Below are 23,177 nucleotides of genomic sequence, written 5' to 3'. Positions count from 1 at the left end.
ATATCAGAATCTGACTCCCTTTAAAGTTTCAGCAACATACAAAGCAGCCACGGCATATACAGAGAGCTGTTTTTCTTAGTGCTGCTTAAAGAAGAAATATTTAAATGCATATTATGCACAGGGTTATGAAGCACTGCTATAAAATCATTTGTGACGTCTAGCATGCTCTTTCTAAGGGCTTTGTGAAAATATAAAAATGGCGGCTGTAGTTTCTTTTCGCAGCCAACAACAACATTGAAATCACAAATTCCTTTACGAATTACAGGAGCAGCATCAGCGTGAAATAAGCAGCTGTGCTTCAAAAACAAAATATCCTTCCAAAGAGCTTCAAGAAAGACCTAAGACATAAAAGGGTTGATAATTACTGCAGCGCTAATATCATGAGTGAATTTGATGATCCGTAGAACTGTTCTTTTAAATCAAAAAATCAAACTCCATTTTCAACATGTTTAGGAATAGTTATTTTAGTGCTAATATTTTAATAGCCATTTTTATACCTAAATTGTACAGGAAACTGTTATCCCCAGGACACTCCTGAAAACAAGATGACTCAATTCAATAGGTTATGCCTCGCGAAACATTTTAAATAAACTTGAAAATCAATTATAATGAAATAGATGTGCTGGTGGTGGAAGTACCAGTAAAAGCAAAGCCATATTCCCCATTACAGCATCCTCATCTCATTAACAACTTTGATACATAGACAATATAAATAAAATTATCTAAAAACATTTTTAAAGAATTGCACAGATTAGAGAGAGTGGAAAGAGGGGGAAAAGCAATAAAAGCAAGCCTCATTCTTTCCATTTTTCCTTTCCTGCATTTTTGTGCATAAACATTAAACCATGGAGTCACTTCCATGCTCCCTGATTTGTGGCATTCACTGCTTGAGAGAACCCTCTAAATGCAGCAGAGAGATTCATTGTGCATAGATGTCTGTGGAACAAACCAACTAAATCGAGAAAAGGCGCTGCATATGTTTATTCTTTCTATGTAAAGATGAGGAGGAGAGAAGAGGAACATTTGCAGATGTTTCTTAAATAACTAATCAATTAAAATGAATGATGCTTATTTTTATTAGGATAGTTTGTATTTCTTCCCATCTTCAGGTAAATCAATGAGAATGCATATTGGAGTTGTAATCTGATTGGGGACTTATTTTTCCCCTGAATGCTGCTTTTTCCCCTAACAGGCAGTTAAAAAGAAGCTATCAGAGATGCTTTCAGCAGGATCATAGAATCATAGAAATGTAGGCCTCTAAGGGGCATTGAGAGTCATCTAGTCAAGTCTCCGGCACTTTTGGCAGAACTAAGTGTTATCTAGACTATCCCTGACAGGTGTTTGTCTAATCTACATTTAAAAATCTCCAATGATGGAGATTCCACAACCTCCCTGGGCAATTTATTCCAGTGCTTAACCACCCTGACAGTTAGAAAGTTTTTCCTAATGTCCAAACTAAACTGCTCTTGCTGCAATTTAATCCCATTGCTTCTTGTCCTATCCTCAGATGTTAAGGAGAACAGTTTTTATCCTTATGCCTTGTAACAACCTTTACGTATTTGAAAACTGTTATCATGTCCTCTCTCAGTCTTCTCTTCTCCAGACTAAACAAACACAATTTTTTCAATCTTCCCTCACAGATCATGTTTTCTAGACCTTTAATCATTTTTGTTGCTCTTTTCCGGACTTTCTCCAATTTGTCCACATCTTTCCTGAAATATGGAGGAAGGACGAAGGTGCCAGAGCTAAAATTCCCCACCAATGCATACCTTGCATATTGTGATACTCAGAATTCTGTTTCAGAACCCAAATGTTAGGCATGGTAAGGTTCCACATTATATGGGTTTTGCCAACTGATGGCCCGAACGCTCCCAATTACTCCTGTTTAGGATAATTACCAGTCCTTGCTGGTATCCTCACATTCTCCCCCAGGATGCTCCATCTAGCTGTGTATCCCCCCTGATCTCCCACAACTCCCAACCTAATTTCCAGGTGCAATAACCCTCAATCCTGACACTCAAGACATGCATTCTTTTGACTACAAGCCTTGACCAAGCCACTCATATAACAGCTTGCAGTATAACTCCTGGTAGATAGAACTCACCCAGTCTCACATCAAGGACCACATTAGAAGCTGACCTATCCAATTTCTAGAACCTTCTTGTTCTCACCAAGCCCTGGATACAATGTCTGGATAAAAGACAGGACCAAGGGCAGTCCTTGCTGAAACTTATTCAGAAATATTTTATAAGAATCTCAAGTTAAAATCCCTGCTTGTATTATGCCTAACAGCTTCCCTTTAAAGAGCAACAAAGTAAAGTGGAGGAATATTTCCTCATAATAAGCCTCCACGCAAAGGATTTTGTGACATGCTCTTTTGTGCTGCCTTCAAAATCTTTTGGGAAGTGTGAGCAGGAACACGATAATGCCTTCTGCTTTCATTGGAAACACTGGTTTGCTCCAGTTCATGCTCATTTTCACATTAGATACTTGCTGTCAGTTGGACGGTGCCTTTAAGGTTTATACTTGCTTTTGGGGTGATGTGGAGCTACATTATCCTAGTGAGAACTCTAAGAGATATTGTGTCTTAGGAAGCAAAACCCATTTCCCTACTGGGCATAGGGCACACAGAGGCTGCACTATTTCTGTAGGACGGTGCAGCCAACTCCCCTCTCTAGGTCCAACTTAAGTTCCCTCCTCTAGAGGCACACCAAGGCAACAGCTCCCAAACTCGCACAAATCATCATTCTTGTACCTTACCCTTACCAGAAGAGGCTACTTGCTCCTTCCCCTAGAGCCAAAGAAAGGCCAGGGACAGGCTGTCCCATAGAAAGTGACAGCAGGACCCCAATTTACCACCCAGAGTATTTCTTTCACAGTAGATCACAATAATTTGCTTTATACCATGTTACAGTGTGTTGTATCAAGAGACAGATCCAAACTAAAACACAGGATCTGAACACCCCCAATTTTGATATCAACTGTATATCTTCGGTCCATCTCTAAAAAATAAAAAAGAATAATTCCACCATGCTCTTCTACAGCACTTTTCAGTTTTCAAAGCATTCCCTCAACTTTATAGAAAGAGAAATGGAGGCCCAGAATGGTGAAATGACTTGCCCAAGTTCAGCTGTCAGGCCAATGACAGAGCCAGGAACAGATCCTGTGATGAAATCCTGACCCCATTCAAATCAATGGGAATACTGTAATTGACATCAGTAGGGCCAGAATTTCATGTCAGGTCTTCTGAATTCCAGTCCAGTGCCCTAGCCTCTGGGACACAGCTATATTTATAACTCTGGAAGGTATAATATCGAGTGCTTAATAAGTTATTCATAGATTAGCTAGCAAAAATCTGAAGAGCCTAAACAACATGCGCTTTACTTAAAGCAAAACAGCTTGGTTTTCTATCCACTGAAGCAAAACTGAGGAAAAAGAAGTGAGAAAATGATGGGGCATATGGGCAGGTAAAATCCTTATAAATCCCACTCTGAACTGCTTAATATTCTGAATCCCTACTTCAGGGAGATGAAAACTCTCTTGGCATAGTTGAGTGGCGCTGATGTCTAAGGGGGAAAGCCTACTGTACATTTTAATCATTGGTGGAAAAGGAAAAGAGAAAAGGAATTAAATTTCATATTCTGCTGTGCGATTTCATACAACATGATGTCTCACTGCTAGACAAAAACACAAACAAATGAAACATAGAAACATTTGAAGTGGTCACAAACACACAGAGATGTATGGGAAATGGTTTTCCTATGTTGTGAAAACTTTAGAGATTTCAAATGTTTTCCCTTTCTGCATTAGGATAAACCTGAGACCATTCAAAATTCTTTTCCCCCCCCTCAAAAACCAGAGAGATAGAGAGTGAGCAACCCTCCCCCCCAAAAAGGAGCCAGTAGTCCTGTGGTTAGGGTGCTCACCTGGGATAAACGAGAGCAGGTTGAACTCCCTGGGCAGAGTCAAGCTGAATCAACTCCCAGCTGTGTGCGATTCAGCCCAGGGAGATGAACCTGGGTCTTCTACATCCCAGGTGGGTGCCTTGCCTATTCTGGGATAGGGTCTTTCTCCCTCTATTCTGTCCTGGAGCTGAGAAAGCTTTCCTGACAAAAGTTTCCCTGAAACTGGTAAGTTCCCATGAAAAGTTTCACTTATGAGAAAAAACATTTTGTCAGAAAATTCCCAACCAGCTCAACTTACACGTGCGCCTGAAACTAATGTTATATAGCTCCAAACAAAGCCATCTCTGCCCATTTCGAATTGCATAATGATACTGTGAGCTGTATTTTATCTAGAGGTAGCTGAATTTCAGCCATATACTATTAAAGTGCAATTTTACTCTGAAAATGGTTTTGTGAAAGTGTCATAGTAGAGTGTAATATTTATAGTCTATTCTACATCAAATTTGCCCAGGTTACAGGTAAAGAGAGGTTTTTTCTCATTGCCATGGGTGTGAATAACCTGGAATCTGAAAGTCAAACTGGGTTCTTTTTCTAGCTCATGTATCATCACCAGTTATAATGCATTGGTAAAGTAAGTGACAAATCAGTGTGAACCTGAACAGAATTTCCCAAAGCAATTAGCTCTTGGAGACTAAGAGGAGTGAAAAATTTTAGGAACTCATTTTTGTCACTGAAGCAAGACGATAGGACTGAATACCCAGAGAGAATGGGCAGATCTACTGAGCAAGTTGTCATCATTTTTACAGGCTCACTTTTCTTAATGTACCTGGACTTTAAATTTGTAGAATGGTTTGGGACTTTTGGGGATAAAGGTGCTATACAAATCTAAGATTATTTGCTTGCTGAATATTCATGGCCTCAGTTACAATTTCATTGTTTAGACATTGTATATAAAAACCACAGAAAACTTAACACTTCAAGGTAACATTTTGTCCATTTATACTCATGCACACACTATGTATGTAACGGTGTGCCATGTGTGTAAAGAAACAAAATGTTACTTTGAAGTATATTGTATTTATTTTTCAGAATTTGGCAGTCAGAATTTTGAGGGGCAACATTTACTTTCACTGACCCCCTCCTCTAGACCTCAAAATTCTCACAGACAAATTCAAACCTGATATAAGTGAATACTAGTCCATCAACTTCACGCTATACAATGAAAATAAACCTTCCATTCTAACTCCTCTCCATGCCATATAGCCTTGCTCTGTGGGAGCTTCCTGTGCGCTACTGGACAATAGTTCTTTGGTGTTGCACCAGGGAAGGAGTGAGGTGCTGTGCTGTGGATCTGCTTTAGCAGAGCAGGTTCAGGAACACTGGGAGTTTCTGCCACCTCATGGCCTGCAGTAGGGGCCATAAAACAAGGCATTAGCTGTTCTGTGGCCTGTGGAGGAAGGAGAACCCCAGGCATAGCTTGGCTGCTTGAGCTGTATGCTGATTTTCAGTATTTACTCTTCAGTGAGGACAAAATATCAAAGCTCTGTCAATGCACCTCAGTTTTGAACTGTATCATCTCTGCTGTCTGAGTCTTTCATTGAATAGAAACTGTGTGATATAATAGTTTTGTTATATGATCTTCCTAGGGATGTTCCTGAACTTGAAATCAAGGCTTGAATTTTACCCAGCTCTCCAAAGATAAAAGACCAGTGAATAAACCGTAACTATGTCCACCTCCCAAAAAAGCATCATTTAATTATTGCCTTTTCCCTTTGTATAAATGTACTTAATAAAATAAAATATTTTTTTAAAAGTTAAGATGCATAAGGCACTTGCTATTCATATAAATCAGTTAATGTTTGTACTGCACTTTGAAAATGTAAATCACCATAGATGCAGTAAATACTGTACTATTATTATAATATATAATCTTTAGGCTTTCATTACTGTCTGTCAAATTATAACCTGTCATCGCTGCTAGTGTAATCTTGTGTCATCGACACCGTACTTCCAATGGTTAACATTCTCTCTCAGTCATATATTAAGATGCAACCTTATATAATACACAGTACATTTGCATTACTTCAGTGCTAATTTCACCATTAAACTTAAACAGTATAAGGCCACAGAGAAGCCTAGATTTTCCTTTATACTGTCAAGAGTCAAATGTGTGGCCATTTAGCTTGGTACAGTATCTTTTTATGAATTTATGTAAAATAGCAAGTGAGATGATTAAATGCCTCTTTCACTATACATCTTACTGGACAACCTCCAATATATTGTGTATCTGCTGACATAGGGGGTTGGAGAGGAGCAGGAATCTAACTTGCCTTTTATGTGTTTATAATTATTAAAACTTTGGGAGTTAGCAGTGCAAAGTTAGCCTAATTTTGTATTTCATTTTGTTAGAATCTGTCACTTTCATTGTTATTTACAACAAATTAGGGGGCTACACCTTCCTCTCAAGTGCCCCTTTCTTTTCCCTCTGATGGCTGTTAGGCCACTATTTGGCTTACTTACAAATAAAATCTTCCATCTAGAGAAAAACACAGAAATAGAAGATTATTTAACAGCAGAAGAAAATCTACTTCATTGCAAGCTAACTTTCAAATAAGTTTAAAGTAATTTTATCATTGTGTGGCTACTAATATGAGTAAAGTTACACCAATGCATAACTATTTAGAGGATTGGGCCCAAATTCAAAGAGTGCAACACATTGGCCCTTTGAAAAAATGAGGATTTACAAAAATCTTTCCTATGGTAAATAACTTCAGAATCGTTGTTTTCCAGGCCAGTAGACTAAACTAATTTAGGTATGTTTTCATCTTTAGTTCTCAATTCCATATCTGTGGATCAATTAAATCCCTAAATAAACTTTTAAAATATTTCTGGATTATTTACACATTTCTAGCATTACTACTGTACTTCTCCCAGGTTCTAACCCTCTGTCTCAAACTCAATCATTGAGTCTTCTTTAGGTTATAAGAGATTAAGGTCAGTGGTTTAGAGATCCAAATAAAATATTCATTACTATCATAAATATATATTTCCAGTTATAACTAGACCTACTTGGGCTAGAATGAAAAAATATCTTATATTGCATGAAGAAGGTTCTATGGTAGGCTTTGCTGTTTCACTTCTCCTTCCTATTATATTTCACCTTGTCAAGGATGCTAAGAAATATCTTTTCTAAGACTATGACAACGGCAGGGAAAACTCTGAACAGTCAATTTAGGGAAAAAAGAGGGTTAAATTAGTATATTGATGAAATGTTGGGTGATTCATAAAATCAGTCACTTACTTTAATTTCACCAGAATTTGAATGAAATAATTTTTACTAAAACTTAGGGCTTTTTAGTTTGAAACTCGTGAACCTAGTATATTTGCATTTGCCTACCAACACATAATTTTATAAATGTTGTTGTTGAATAATCTGGTTTAATAGGAATAGGATTAGGATTGAAGTAGAAGACAATTTTGATATAGACGTCTAGTGATCTTTTGTATTTAAATGTTGTGATCTCAAAATTAATATGTTTCTGTTTATTTGTTACCACACTGCAACAATAAGAGGCTAGTTGTTCTGGGATTTCCTATTGAATAATCTAACAATATAAAACAATTTTTTAATATAACTCCTAATTTTTAACAATTTAAACTATGATCCGAAGGGTAACATGTTTGTAGTCACTCACCATCTTAAAACGAGACCAATTTTAATCATATAATATTTTCCATATTGAATAACTAGGTGTAAATTAACTGTAATTTGATAGGCCCTGATTCAATACTATACTTAAGGACATACTTAACACCATTCATTTTCAGGATAGCTCTTAAATATGTGCTTAATGTTAAATTATTTGCCAATAAAGCTAATAGTTATTGATTAATCAATGTGTTTTGAGAACCCGGTGATACTTGTATGTATTCTGTATGATATCATTGCCTGAACAATGTATGAAATATGCTTGCCAGTTTTTTCCAATAGTTCATTTATTGATCTAAAAAACTGAAATTATGATTTAAAAATATTGATTTTGGTTCTGACAGTCCAATACACATGTGCTGACTTTTGGTTTTGCTGGGGGGTACTCCTCTCTTCCCCCTTCCCTCCTGTGTGAGTTGCAGGCAGGGCCTCAAGGGGAAGCGCCTGAATAGGGAGGAGGGTCACAGGACGGAATGGTGGGTGGGGTTTCAGGGGGCAGGGACCCACAAAAGATCAATCGGGCCCTGCGGGTGCTGAGGGTGCTTGAGCCCTGGAGCACCCATGGAATCGGCGCTTACTGTCCAACTCTTACAAAATACTGTATATATTTTGTGGAATGAATTCATCCAGCCTAGACGTCAGTACAAGATAGGAAACATGGGGGATGGCCAAGATGCCTTTCCAGCCACAGGATTTTGATCTTCACTGGCACTGGTCCCACGCAAAAAGTTATAGCAGCCAAAAAACTGTTTTTATTGTATGTTGGGTGACCATGGCTCCTAAGGAACTTCTCTGCAGTCCACCAGGGATGCTCTAGACACATCCCTTTTGCTTCAGTTCCAGCCGATACACTAGGGCTTGAAGGCAGATGGCACAGGAGGCTGTTTTGGCAACTCTGTGCTAGCAGAGGATTTCCCTCTGCAGGGGGAATCCTCAGTGGTCAATTAAACTAGCTTTAAAACTGTAATATTTTTAACAGTGGCAGATAACAGGTGAACGACCTTCACAATAGGTAAATTCTCCCAATTTTACAGGGTGTCTTACAAGTGGCTCAGTAAAACTGGCACGCTTATAGGATGTATTATCTTCTTAATATGTGGAGGACGTACATTCATAACCTCTGCTAGTGGCGGAGGAAGTTACATGCATAAATGTTCATGTGCTGAAAGAATAGAGCCTTTGGTTTGGAAAGCTAAATGTGTGCCCACAAGATGGATAGCGTAGCCCTTTGCCCCAGTTTTCTGTTTAGCCCACCTCAGCCCCACACTGGGAGGAGGTTAACACCACCCCTGGTATCAGTAATATTCTAACATGATGCATTTTGGATAAATGAGATGTGCTGCAGGCTTAAAGGCAAGTAAAAATGAATACATACATTTGAAATCCCCCCACTCTTTCCACCTATCCACAAGCTAGTTCAGGGGCATTTAATATGGATTATTTTGATCTTATCTCAAAATTTGCATTTAAGCAAAGGTGCTTGCTCTATGCAGTATTTTACAAAGCAATAGAATGCCTTACAAGTGTATTGGTCACACCATTAATAATTATTCTTATTTAGTTAACAGTAGTACTCACTGTGTACTAAGTATTTTCTAAACACTAAGGAATAATCTGCAATACATTCCCATGGTTTAACCAGATGATAGCTAAATAATAAAGTAAAAAAGAGTCAGTTGAAAGTATATTTGGCCCTAGTTACTCAGCAAAAATTCACATTGCAGTATCTGCTCTGGTCAGTGTCTGGATAGTTTAGTATATACTAAGGATCCGATTTTGATAAATGAAGTTCAGAGAGCAGGATTTAGACCTCACTTACCCACATACTTAATTTTACTCACTATTACCAGCAACATTGCCTTCAGGGGGACCATTCATAGTGCATAAAGTTAAGCATGCATGTGCAAGTCTTTGCAGGATCAGGCTCATATCTGCATACCTGGGCACTAACATTTGCTCAGCAGAAAAGAAATCTGCAAAGTTAGGTTCTAGGGAGACACCTGCCATGGTGCAACCATTACTGACATACTGTGTGATTATGTAGCCAGATTAATGCAATTAATGTGAAGCTGTAATGTAAATGAACTGTAATGTAAAATTAATGTAATTGAAAAGCTGAAATTTTCTCACAAGTAAGATGATGTGACTGACACAGAAAGATTTATAAAACTTAGTTTTAACAAAAGGTTCACTACCTTTGGAAAAAGAAGTGTTTTAATTCTAATTCTTGCTACTTCAAACATTAGAGTAAATTGGTCAGGCTACCATGAGAAACAAGTGCTTTTGTACTACTCATGTATGTAGGTGATGCTTCCAATGCAGCACAGCTCTATTGCTGAACCATCATTTTCTTTCTGATTGCTGCAAGAATGGATAGAATACAGTACTAGTCTGCATTTGTGAATGTGGTAGGGATCAGCCCCACACTTTGTTACACTGCACACACTGCCAAACAATCTCAGAACAGCTGTGACAGCTGCACATACGTAGGCAATTTTGTAAAGATTAGTAGGCAATGTGGTGTATAGTAGTATTTCAGAGGGCAGGACTGAGACTTTTTAAATAACAACAAATTGATGAACTGAGGCAATGTTTGCTAATCTACAGGCATTATATGTAACTGCAAAATGAAAAACTCAGTAACAAGCAAATTTAAATGGGGTCAACTTTTAGTGGAGCTGGGACCAGTGAGCTTCTCAGGGCTTTTAACTATCAAATGATGTGGACTTAATTTGATCAAATTCAAAACAAAGAAAAAACTGGAGAATTTCAAAAGTAAAGGAAAAGCAATAGTTCTCTAGATGTTCTGTTTCAGAAATCATCCAATACATCAGACAGCTCTTTACATTCACTAAGATAAGAAGGCATCACTGACAATTATCATTCTTGACCAAGATTCCAAATTAGAGATTAGCTCTTTGCTGACTTTCCAGGTGACTGTACCAATGCTAAACTATTTTGTACTCCTCAATTGACCATGACTAAGCAATTGAAGATATTTGCCTGCCATTTCATTCTCTCTCTCTCTCTGGAAGACATTAATTTACTTGCTGAAAATTCTGCAAAATGATTGAAATAATTAATAATTTTCTAAAAAGATAATCTTTTGCATATGATACAGACAATCACATTACTACACTTTGAGATAGGAGATCTTTGCATGCTACACAATTAAAAAGACTATCAACATACATAAAATAGACTTCGTATTGTCATGTTTTCCTAAAAGCATTAGATAATCTCAAACTGAAGAAATGATATAGCAGGTGGGGAAACCCAAGATAGTCACAGTTCAAAAAAGTAATTTTTCATCTGACTATATCCCTTACACCCAAACTTTCACCACTAGTCATTTTAGATTGTAATTTGTTTGAGGCAGGGCTATATCTTCATATGCAATTTCATAGACTCGCTATTCAAACTAGGAGGCCACTCCCTTCCATTTCTCCAGAATGTGTCACCTGTTGCCTAATAATCATCTAGTTGATCAATAAGGGTAAAGATGGTGAATTTTAGATACCAATGAATTGATTCAAATATTCCAAGTTCTTTTTGGGTTCCACACTGAAGTTCCTAGGAGCAGGAAGGATTAGTATTACCAGACTGCAGTCATCAAGTTAAAAGCTACAGACAGAATAGCATATTGCAGCTAAATGCAGGCACCAGAGGCTCTTATTATATGCGATTGAAGATGGTATTTTATATAAAACCAAGGCTTTGATTCAGAAAATCATCCCTTGTCACTGTTTCAGGGTCAACTGCACCTTTGACCCATCCCCCGTCTTCCTCCAGGGCACCCGCTTAAGCTTTCAGGCTCCCAGCTATTACCTCTTTCAGGCAGAGCCCTGAATCTCTCTGCAGACCAGGGGTTCAGGCTTGCAGTCCCACTGCACCTCACGGTGATTTCCCCAGGACTAACCTGTGGTTAACCCTCTCCAGAGGCTACTACAGTACATAACAGGGACCAACCAGCCTTCACAAAGCAAAATACATTTATTCTTAGGGGAAAAGAAAATAGCTAAAAAAACAATAGAAGTTCCTATACACATGCTAAAAGCTTACCAGAGGTAAGCCAAAGTCCTTCCAACCCTTCAACAAGGATTAGGACCCTGCCTTGGACAGAGGGGCCTGTCCATTGCTGAATCAAAAGAAGGACCTATTGTCAGTTCAAGCTCAGCTTTTTATACCCAAAGACATGTCTTTGTCTGTTGTTGTTTGAAAACCCAGTTTGAACCAAGTCTCTGGGGGCATTTACAAGCTGAGTGGTTCATCTTAATTACAGTCCCCTACTGTTTTTGGGTCCTGGAGGAGCTGTGGTAACCCTCCCACTTGGAGCTGCATTCATTCCCTGGCTCACAGTGATACATAAACCGCTCATAAACTTACTATAACATGGGCCCCAACAATATTGCACAGAGCTGCAATATTTGTCTTATCCCTATTCATGGCAGCACTTAAACACGTGCTTAAAATTAAACACGTTTGTTAGTGCTTTCCTGAATCAGGGCCCAAATTGAGAGGTTGTCTTTATTATTCAATATTTATTCTGCTTGCACCCACAAGTGCAAGGCACTGTTGACACAAACAGAAAGACAGATTCCCTGCTCTGAACCGTCAAGAGATTCTTAATTTGTACAGGCAAGAAGAAGCTCCCCACCTTATGCAGTAACTGGAGTCCTTTGTGATGTATGTTTCTATGGGTCTAATGGGAAGTGGAGCACCCATAGGGACACTATTTGAAGAAGAACTGAATAGTACACCAACAGCAGAAGGTACAACCCCAGTTGATTGGGGTTACAACCAATCCATTTTATTATAGTAATGAGGGAAACTATTCAGCTTCTGTTGTGAGTTAAGGTGCTACTAATATACTTTAAGTTGCTGCAAATTCAGTGAATGGCCTAGAATTACACGTGAATGCAACTGTCTCTTACTAAAAGTCCTACTATTTCATAATAAATCTGGAGAAGTTCATTCTGTGTCCAAGGTCAAGGCTAGAATCCCTGATTTTCACTGTGGAGTCAGAGAATTTAGCATAGAAAGCATTTGGTCAGAATAAGGGGGCATTGCCCTAATGTGCCAGGAAGTAAGGATGTGTGTGTCACAGTCACACAAAGACAATTAGTAAATTGGTTTCCTATGGCCTTGTTGTCAGCATTCCCAATAGCCACACTATGCTACAAGGGACTTATTATACAAGACAGAGTACCAAAGGGACTGGAAGCCTATAATAGCTCTCAGAAAGTACTTGGCACAATATCATGTGGTGGAGAAGAGCCATCCTGACGGTAATAAAGGACTCATTTCTTCTTAGCTTTACTAACTCCGGAAATATTGGAAACAGATGCTTCAAAGAATGACATGGGGCTACAGGGCACCAAAATTCAGCAGCCTTTGGAAACTCAGGGGTCGTTTTAAAGCATAAACAACGTAGAGTTGCTTATCACTCTGAAAAGGACACAAACAATTTCAAAATTACAGGAGGGTCCTAGATGCAGGTCTTGACACACAACAGCACCATAAAACTTTACCTGAGTTGTGTGGAATTGGTTGTGTAAGGTCAAAATGGAGGATAATGCTAATATTAAAGAATCTAAAGCTTTGTCTGTGATAACCACGTGCATTCCAACAACAGGGACAATATTTAAATCACACTTTCCATCCCTAAACATTAAAAACTGTCTTTGTTCAGTACTGAAAACTGCATCAATAGACGAGCCTGTAGATGTTATATTTTTAACCCTTTCCTGGTGTTCACTTCCTATATTAGTGTTAATATTGTTACAAACAGCTGATTCTCTATCTATTGTGTCTATGCATGTGGTTCCAAAAATCAGTGATGACTGACTGAGAGAGTTTTAATTTCATGAACATAAGTTGCCTCATTTCTAGACAGTTCAGAACATAATATTTCACCTGATCTGTCCTGTGGAGACCTATTAGCAAAAGAAGTTTTTATTGTCTTAAAATAAATAGAATGGTTTCTTAAAATCTTGTCTGTCTGTCATTTCTAACTGTCCATAACATATCCCCATAGTGATTCATATGCTGGCCTTTGTTGTCCAGAATCCTCATCTCTTACCCTTTATCAGCTGGAAAGGGAAATTGCATATTAAGGTAAATTGCCACTCCTGATCCATTTTTTCTCAACTGGTAGTTTTCTATTACAGACTGGCAAGAATTCAGACCTAGAAAGAAACCCAAGCATCCTTGATTTAAGGGATTTGATTCACTCTTTCTGAATTCATGCTATCTAAATCACAGCAGGATGACTTGTAATCAAAGTTTTTCAAAAAGAACATAAATTTGGGGAAAAGGAAAAGGCTATTCAGCCCATTGCAAGTCCTCTTGGTTAACACAGTTCCTCCAGAATAGCATCTCGCTTCTTCTTTAATGACCTCAGTACCTTCAATTCCAAACTTGGCTCAATAGGCTATTGAAAAATTGTATTTCTCTTTGAGTGAAAAGTACTTCCTTGTGTCGGTTCTGAATTTCATTTTTTTTCACTCTCTTCCATTTATACTTTTCCATTCAGTCTTTTATTCTCAGACAGTGAGTCAAGTGTTATTGAATAAGGTTTTTCCACCCTGTATTCCTGAGAGTAGATGAGTTTGTAATTTTTTTTAAGATGAAAAAAATAACTGGGCCAAGATTAGATATAACCATTTAGGAGATTGTACACTTCAAACCAGATTCCCCTCGTGCTTCTATGTCTTTCACCTACACTGTGTTGAGGGATGTGTTTTAAGATTCCTGTACCAATGCATCGCTGGGATTAAGTTTATTGCCTTTTTTTCCCTTTAATATTGTTGGCTCTTTTTCCCCTCCACCCCGATATGATAGACATATTGCAGCATACCATTAGCCATGAAATTTTTTTGTGTTTTAAACTAGTGAACCTGTTGCAATATTTTCATTGTTTTTTCTAACTGTTTCTTATTTAAGGAGGAGATACATTTTTAATCCACTTTGTTAGAAGCCCAGACATCTTTTGTGTTAATCTGTTTGAATAGCACAGTGATGTTTTATTTTCTGGAGGAAGCCAAATTATAATCAGTATAGATGTGTATCTTGTGATAATTTAAAAATCAGGTAAATCATCAAATACTGTAGGTCTATATATACAGCTATATTTTGAAATTAAGACAGCCTAAGTATATTAATTTAATGTTATATGAATGTGAACATTAATAGGTCAGTCTAGATCCATCTCCAAGGTCATGCTTTGCAGATTTGGTATTATTTAATTGTTATTGGGGGTACTGTAAGCTTCAGGTTTTCCCAAGGTCATCTTTATTGCAAAACATTAGTATAATTAGTATCAATTCAGTGTTTCATGAAGTTCGTGCCGGAAGTTATTAACTGTGTTTCAAGTATCAGAGAAGGCAAGGGCAGATTCAGTAATCTTTTCAACTTCAAAGGCACAGCTGATTACTCTAGTTTTCTGGTTTGTGAGACAGACATACATTTCTTATTAAAGGTGTTGCTAATAAATTTGAAACATATAAAGCATTTTTTTTCTCCTACTGTTTCTTTCCTAATTTTTAGACCCTGTTTTGGATATTAACACTTCACATCATATGTAAACATACAGTTAACTTATTTGTCACATGTTTTTAACTATAGTGATACTAAATTATATTTATTTATTATTTGTCTTTTTTGAATAGTAGAGAAAACATGTCAAAATTCTGCAATATAGAATACATTTAGAAAAATTCATCTCAGTTTTTACAGGGCACTATTAAAGTCCACAAAAATCTCCCCAAAAGAAAAAAAAATAGAAATGTGTATATATATACACACACACCATTGGATCTCATTTAAATTAAGCCCAGCAACAAAGCATCAAGCTCAACAGACACTACTGGCATATCTTCCCTGACTGTTAAATAGAAGCTTGCTGCCTACACCCTTGATACTGTATTTACATATAAGGATAAATAACCCCTTCCTCCTGCCCTGCCCCCCCAAAAATGCATACCAAAACCATAGCAAGATCTTAATAAGAGTCAGACACTTGTGGATTCAGCCCACCCAAGTGAAATACAATAGATAATTCTAGGGCAGATTCTGATGCTTTTATTTACACTGAATATGTGGAGAAAATACCAGCTACTAATGGGGTCTTTAATCTAGTGGAGAAAATCATAAGAACCAATGGCTGGGAATTAAAGCTAGACACATTCAAATTAGAAGTAAGGAACATGTTTTTAAACAGTGAGGATGATTAGCCATTGGAACAAACTACCAAGGGAAGTCTTCAAATCAAGATTGTGGCTTCTTTTTGGGCAGTATACTTTAGTCAAACACAAGTTATTGGGCTTCATTACAGGAGTAACTGGGTGAAATTCTATGCCTTCTGTTATAAAGGAGGTTAGATTAGATAATCTAATAGTCCCTTCCTGGATTTAATAGATTCAAAGATTAAAATTTATGAATAGCACATTAAACCATGGGCCATCCCACTGAAATCAGCTGGGCTATAATAATATAGTAAGGGATTACTCAACATGAAAAATGGTATCACTAACTGCTCTTTTATTGGAGGTGGGGCGCTTAGTTATCTCCTAATCTGCAGGGGAGCCTGAAGTTAAAAATAAGTCTCTGCAGATAACACTGAAAACCCAAGTAAATTTCAGTCATCCCACACCTACCTTTTAGAAAGTGCAGTATTCAAAGTATAGGAAATCACAAAAATAGTTTGCCATCTAAGTATGATGTAAATATGAAATTAATCATTTTTTGGCAATGAAGAGTGGGGAAAAATCTGTAGACAATCATTTAGGGCATGTCTACATTGCAATAAAACACCTACAACTGGCCTGTGTCAGCTGATATGGGGTGTTGGGCTATCAAGTTACAGCCTGAACCTGGGCATTTAGACTTCAGTTTGATAGCCGGAGAGCCTGCGCCCGCTGAGCCTGCATAAGCTGCCACGGGCCACCTGCAGGTGTTTTATTGCAGCGTAGGCATACGCTTCACACACAAAAATTAACAGGTAAAAAAGGAATTTTTTCTATCTTGTTTCTTCTATATTCCATTGATTCTTCACTATCGGAAATCTCTAGACATGAATAAAATGTAGGAACTATTATGACCCATGTCAGCACTCTAGAGATTAGATAAAAATGGTCATTACGATGATAGTCTTTCCCTTTTAGGCTCGTTGATGGCTGGCTTTATACAGAGATTGATAACTTCAATATTAAAGGTTATAGGAAACTGAAGGCATCAAGCTCTTTTTATATATATCTTAGAAGGCCTGTGTAGGTGTACACATATACTATGCTTTTTTGCCTGTTGTACATGGAATCTGAGCAGAAGGAAGGAAACATTTTATTCTTTTACAACCTTTAAGATGAATTCTGTGTGGGTGATTTTCAGAGAATCCCATTTTCTTTGTGGAAAATGTAAGGGTTTCTCTCAACACATAGAAATTCAGAAATTCTCAAATCAGAAATTCTCCTAAGTGTAGGGCTGTAGCACCTTGGAGCTTTTGTGCAGTCAGGAAAAACATGCAACATGCTGAGAAAGAGGCAGAGCTGGTAATATTCCTATTTCTTTGCTTAAGTGAAGACAAAACTATTTTGGAACCTCTGTATAAACAGCTGGTGCCCCCTGAAGCTGCTGTGTAGGTGGATTCGGTTTTTTTTTAAAAGCCCTAAATTCCTCAACATTCCATAGAAGTCCATTTGGACTTTTTCTGGACCAAGCCTCCATGCTAGTATTACGCTTAGAACTAGGAAAGACGTTCTGTAGTTTGACCTTGGAGTCAGGGTTAACCTTGTACTTTAAGTTCAGATGTCTTGCTCTCTGTTTCTTTCTGTTTCTAGGGATATGCTGAGACCTCCAGTTCTAAGAAGTCTGGATGCAACTTGGAGACTCAGTGCATTCTTGAAACAGAGCAAAGGAGATTGGGAAAGAAAAGAGCATAAAATAATCATCAAGTCATTACAGGGTGGGAATCAATTCTCATAGTGTAGATGCTAATGCATTTGACAGGGTCTCTGGAGAAAAAAAAATCATAGCTTACAGAGTAGTCCATATTCTGGACTTAGGCTGCATATGTTTAGGTCTGTAGGAAAATCCTGAGGTTGGTAAACTAGTGGGAGCTGATTAAAACTGGTGAAGGGAGAGAGGAAAATAGTTGTAATTTCCTTATCTGGTTTGAGTGAAAGCAGACATAAATTTATTGTTAAATTACAGCCACCCAGTTATAAAGTAGTCTATAAAACAACTAGCTGTTTAAAATGCTGTCAGACAAAACTGCTTTTAAGATTACACACTGATAGCTCTATTTATTATTAGTGGTGAATGTAAGTAAACATACAGTAGCTATCTTTGAGATATAACTCTTTCCTTATCTCAGTCACTGTTTAACAGTGCTGGGCTCCTTTGGTCCTGCATATTCTATGACTTCTCTGTTGCTTTGTGGTTTATCTCTCTGTCAATATCTCAAAGTACTGAGGTACGTTAATGAGATCACGTGGAAGAAAAGTGAAGGCACAAGCAAAGAACAGATAATGCTGAATATTCTTTTGATATCAAAGGAGCCGGGGAATGGAAGCACTGCCCAGGTAATTCTTACAGTTTAACTTGCTTTAATAAAACAGATGCTCTAGTCAATTTTTTATTCCTATACCGACAATAAGATAAAAAGGAAAGGGGAGAGAAAAAAATGTGAGTAATCTAACAGTTCAGACTGTTGAAATTCTGTGTGATTAAATAAAAATAGTCAGATTTAATTTAAACTAAACCATAATGATCAAACACTCAGTACCTCCCTTAATTTAATGTAAACCCATTTTTATATTTAGTTCCACAGATGTCATTTATACCTCTTTATACCAGAGCCTTAATAAAAAAAAGAAGTGAAGTGGGCATGGATGAGCAGTGAAATTTTTAAAATTTGACTTTTTAAGCATTCTGAGTATTACACAAACTCTTGAAGTTCCCAGTGCAGCTGCCTGGAAGCAGCACTGTATCCTGTATTATGTGCAATGACTTTTGGAGATGTTTTGAGGCATTGCTATATATAGCTTTGAACATTTTGGCACAATCATTTCACAAGTGAGTCAGTCGAGACCGAATCACCCACATATGAGCAATATAATTGAATATATTAAATAATGAATTTGTTTTCTTTTGCTATCTGACTGTTCACACGTTATTATACTCATACCTGTATTATTTTTTTGTAGTTCTTTAACAGTTTAAGCCACGGCTATCAAGGCTTACAAGATCTATATCTGTTTTCCTGCCAGTTGGGAAAGGGATATAACCACAGAAAGAACAGTGAAGGGAAAAAAGACTGGTGAAATAATTTCTGGGAGGGAGAAAGGGCTTCCATTTTGGAGGGCTGTGAGTGTGCCAAGAGCCAGGCATGCTAGCTCAGAGCCTCAGGGGATTCCTCAGCTGTCCACTTGGGGCAAGTTTAAGGTCCCTTTGTGCTGTTCTGGCAGGGCAAAGGGACATAAATCCTGGTAAAATGGAAACTCTTCATATACAATGTACTTGTCCTTTTTTCCGTTTTCTAGCTTTCTTTCTTCCGCATATTTTGGTCTCATTTTGTCATGCTTTCCTCAACGTGGTGGTTAAGGCTTAAGACCTGCCAGACAAATTTATAAAGGAGTGCCCTCTTTCCCAGCATCAAATTGCACTCAGATTTTCCAAGCTGAAGTGTAATACACAAGCAAAGGGATGTCACTTAATATTTACAGGATTCAGCATAACTTCAAATATGAATGTGGGTGTACGTGTGAGCGAGTGAAAAGTTTGACTACGGAGGCCTTTTGTAAAATATGTTAGTTATTGAAGGAGACACAGGAACTCCTCCATACTGCTTGCTGACCTTTAGGCAAACAAAGACAACACCTGGCTCACAAAACTTTAGAATCAACTGTCAGTTTTACTTCATTTGTGGAATAAGTAGAATATATCATAGGCACAGTGAGATATGGAATTACTGTAACATAAAATAATTTGATGTTTCAGGCACACTCTTAAGCATAGGAGCTACATGTCCTATGTTATAACCGTAAGCATAGTTTTACTTCTAGATTTGGGGAGGCAGCTCCTGTCAGGCCAACAGGGCTCTCACAGGCGTGGGAGGGAAGGAATTCTGCGCCTGCCTGAGGTTTGCAGTTTGTGGGGTGAGGGCAATGCCTCCCTGGCCCATCCAAACTACACCCATATTATAACTCTTCAAAAGGCATCTCATAGGAATGATATAACCTAAGGAGTGACATTTTAAAACACCTCCTGAAAGGTATTATTTACTGCAAGTAATAATAAAACAAATTGAGGGATCATACATGCATCTTGAAGCATAAATATAGAGTTATAATGTTAGTAAAATATCAGAAATGCACCAGACAAAACACAAAGGAGATTGTCTAGCTGTTAAGACACCATTAGAAACCAATTCAAACACACTTTATCTACAGACATAAAATCTGGAGCAAACTTCCACTAATTTAGATTAAGGGATGGATGAACAAGTTGAGATGAAATAAGAACCAACAGACCCTTCACCCCACACTCAAACAGGAGCCAAAACTAACAGTGTTGTAGGTTTGAAACTATTTGAATAACTTCTCAATTTTATGAGCCCCTTCACGTCCTAATTCCTGCTGGGATAATAAACAGTAATGCCTCAGAAAGGTTTGTTCCTGTGGTATTTCCTTCATGGCCTGAAACAAGCAATACTGGAAATCACCTGAATAGGATCAGAAAATTTGGATCGGGTTCAGTCAAGAATTTGGACTTTTGGCTGCTTGTCTGAACCCATCCTAATGCTCATTCCAATGTCAGATTAAACATATTCTAATATACAGGAGGACTGAAGCTTACAAATGAAACACTTCTTTACCAGCCATCATTCCGTAATGCAGAACATCCAAACGATCAAAATTAGCACTTAAGAAGCCAGGGAGTGAGATCCTATGCAAAGAAGCTACACTGCATGATGGAGTAAGATGGTTTTGACATCAGCAGTTTAGTGTATCAGTGATTCCAGGAACATACAGCAACCAAAAAAATTTCTATTTCAGAACACTGCACTCCGGTCTGAAAAACCTAGAAATGTCTTTCATCCACACCTCCGGCCCTCAACAATGTGGGAATTCAGTCAGTACCCCCCAAATACTTTCCTGTATAAATGCATAGTCCTAATGAAACTCCATGGGGTAGAATCATCCTTTTTTAGGAAACTTCCCCCTTTTCTAATAGCCAGCATTTTAATTTAAGAAAGACAAGCCACAATAGCCCTAAAGTGGCCATTTGCTGCCTAGCTGCTATTTACAACATCTCCCTTCCTTACAGTTGGGTAGATATTTCTGTAATGTTTTTCACTTTCTCTTATCATTAAGAAGGTCACACATTTTCACACTGTGGACATTGTATGAGGATTAATAAAATAAAAAATATGTATTTTGAGATTGTAGGTCAGTTTAATTTCATGCAGAGGTCACAGTACTAAAATATTAATGCACTATTAGTGAAACAACTGTGGATATCATTGCCAGGATTGCCTAATCTTTTTACACGGGTTTTAGACAGGTTCAGGAAAAATCCTACCATTCCAAATAATAATACCAAGTTCTTATATAGCACTTTTTCATTCATAGGTCTCCAGGAGCTTTACAAAGGCAGAGTCATTATCTCCATTTTACAAATGGGGAAACTGTGGCAAGGGGAGGGGAAAGTGACTTGCCCAAGGTCACCCACCAGGTCAATGGCAGAGCCAGGAATAAAATCCAGGTCTCCTGTTTCCCAGTCCAGTGCTTCAGCTACTAGGTCATAAACTTAAACCCAGTTTTAATGTGTTTATCATGAAAATGCTTCTAGAGAGAAAGGTTTTCAGAACATAAGTAGTCCTAGCTTTCCCAAGAGATTTACGCCTCATTATAGAAATATCTCTTGACAGTATTTAAATGTATTTCTCTCTCTCTCTCTAATTCATTGGTGCCTTCAGTGGATGACAGAAGATCCTCCTCCCACTGTTTACTTCAAGCCTAACTCAGAGGTTACACTACCTTTTTTTTTTTTTCAAGACTACATGAAAACTGCTCCTTAATCAGAGAGGGAGATGTTAGTTTATGAAGCAAGGCACACAATCCTCTAATGCCAAGCACCCTTTGCAACACTCCCAGTATGTGCAGGGCCTGTGAATAAGAGACTAAGCCTAGGAACTGAATCTAGATTCTGTCCCAAGGCAGGGCAGGACACTACCAGAAACATCATCTTAAAATAGAGATCTAGGGAAAAGAAAATTCATTTGATATACTGTAGCTCAGGTCAGATAAAGACATTCTTTAAATTGAAAGCTTCTTAAAACTTAAGACTAACAAGCATGAGAAAGATCTCCATTGTATTACAAGCAGGATTAAGTCTATAGAAATTCCAAATGCAAGATATGTATCTTGTATTCCACATTAGTACCAGGAAGCAAAATCATTAATTACTAGTAATTGATAATTAATAAAAAAACTAACACTATGAATGCTACTAATATTAACCAGTTTAAAAAAGTAATGCTTATTTTAAAATATCATATTTGCATTTTACATAAGAGTTAAAGTTGCTAACCTTAAAAAATGACGTGCAAACGTAAATAAATAATTAAGTCACCCTATAAAAGTTTACACACTCATTGCTGGAGTGGTAAGAATGTTTTATTAGACCTTCTTCACTATTGTCATATGTATTTATTACTTTATATAAACACATATTTAGGCAAAATGATTAAATTCCCTCCTGAGCATTTTCTATCTCCTTTAAAATTCCCTGTAATTTCCTATTTATAATGGGTTTTTCAGGCCATAACAAAGAAGAATACTGTACCTCTGGTGCTGATGGCTGTTGCCGATGTGGCTGTGCTGGTTGTTAAGGCTACAGTGGTTGTGACTGTTGCAGTGGTAAGTGAGGGGATGACAGTGGTGGGAAGCAAAGTGTTGGAAACATCTGGTGAGTGGAAAAAAAATATAAAATAAAATCATATCATGCAAACAAAGGAGAAGCATAATAATGGTTCAATTTGTAAATACAAATATGTAGTAAAATGTATAAATTAAAACATGCTTCACACAGATTATTACAGGTACAGTAGGGTACCTTGAAATTCTTGACATATCACTCTCTAGTTTTATATTCAAACATCAAGGGAAAAGAATTTAAAACACTGTTAAAACGATCAAGTTTCCACAGATCTGGAGAGTGAATATTTAAGTGACAAGAATCCATTTCTTCACTGAGCCATTTTAAAGGTCTCATATGGTAGAAACCAAATATAGATGAAACATGCTGTGTCAGAGTGGGAGATGAAAAAAACAACACCATCATGCTAAATAAACACACACATGTTAACGAGAAATGGCAGTATGTTAAAACACCTATTTTCAGACAGACTCAATGGAAGGAAAAAGGGGAAATTGCTACTAACTATAAAAGCTGCTTTTTTTCGGTTTGCTTGTCTTCTTCCCACAAATTTGTTTAAGACCCAGTTGTCTGCTGAGATCCAGAGCAAAGTACATTTCAAACTCCTTACCCTTACTAACAGG

General features: G+C 37.6%; 1 protein-coding gene across 8 annotated transcripts in view; it reads right to left on the bottom strand.

The window, feature by feature from the left end:
• The window catches only part of CADM2 (cell adhesion molecule 2), a 1,013,511-nt gene that overhangs the window by 30,834 nt on the left and 959,500 nt on the right, over positions 1-23,177 (bottom strand). For 7 of the 8 annotated variants that reach the window (XM_039483428.1, XM_039483441.1, XM_039483430.1 and 4 more), the window contains one exon: positions 22,462-22,581. The exons of the other annotated variant lie outside the window; for it this stretch is intronic. In XM_039483428.1, the coding sequence (XP_039339362.1) occupies positions 22,462-22,581 (120 nt within the window). The remainder of the gene's footprint in view (positions 1-22,461; positions 22,582-23,177) is intronic. 8 annotated transcript variants of the gene reach the window in all.

Source organism: Mauremys reevesii, linkage group 1, assembly GCF_016161935.1.
Source record: "Mauremys reevesii isolate NIE-2019 linkage group 1, ASM1616193v1, whole genome shotgun sequence".
Lineage (NCBI taxonomy): Eukaryota > Metazoa > Chordata > Testudines > Geoemydidae > Mauremys > Mauremys reevesii.
Note: the sequence above shows the minus strand (reverse complement) of the source record. Positions and strands in the feature narration are given on the sequence as shown.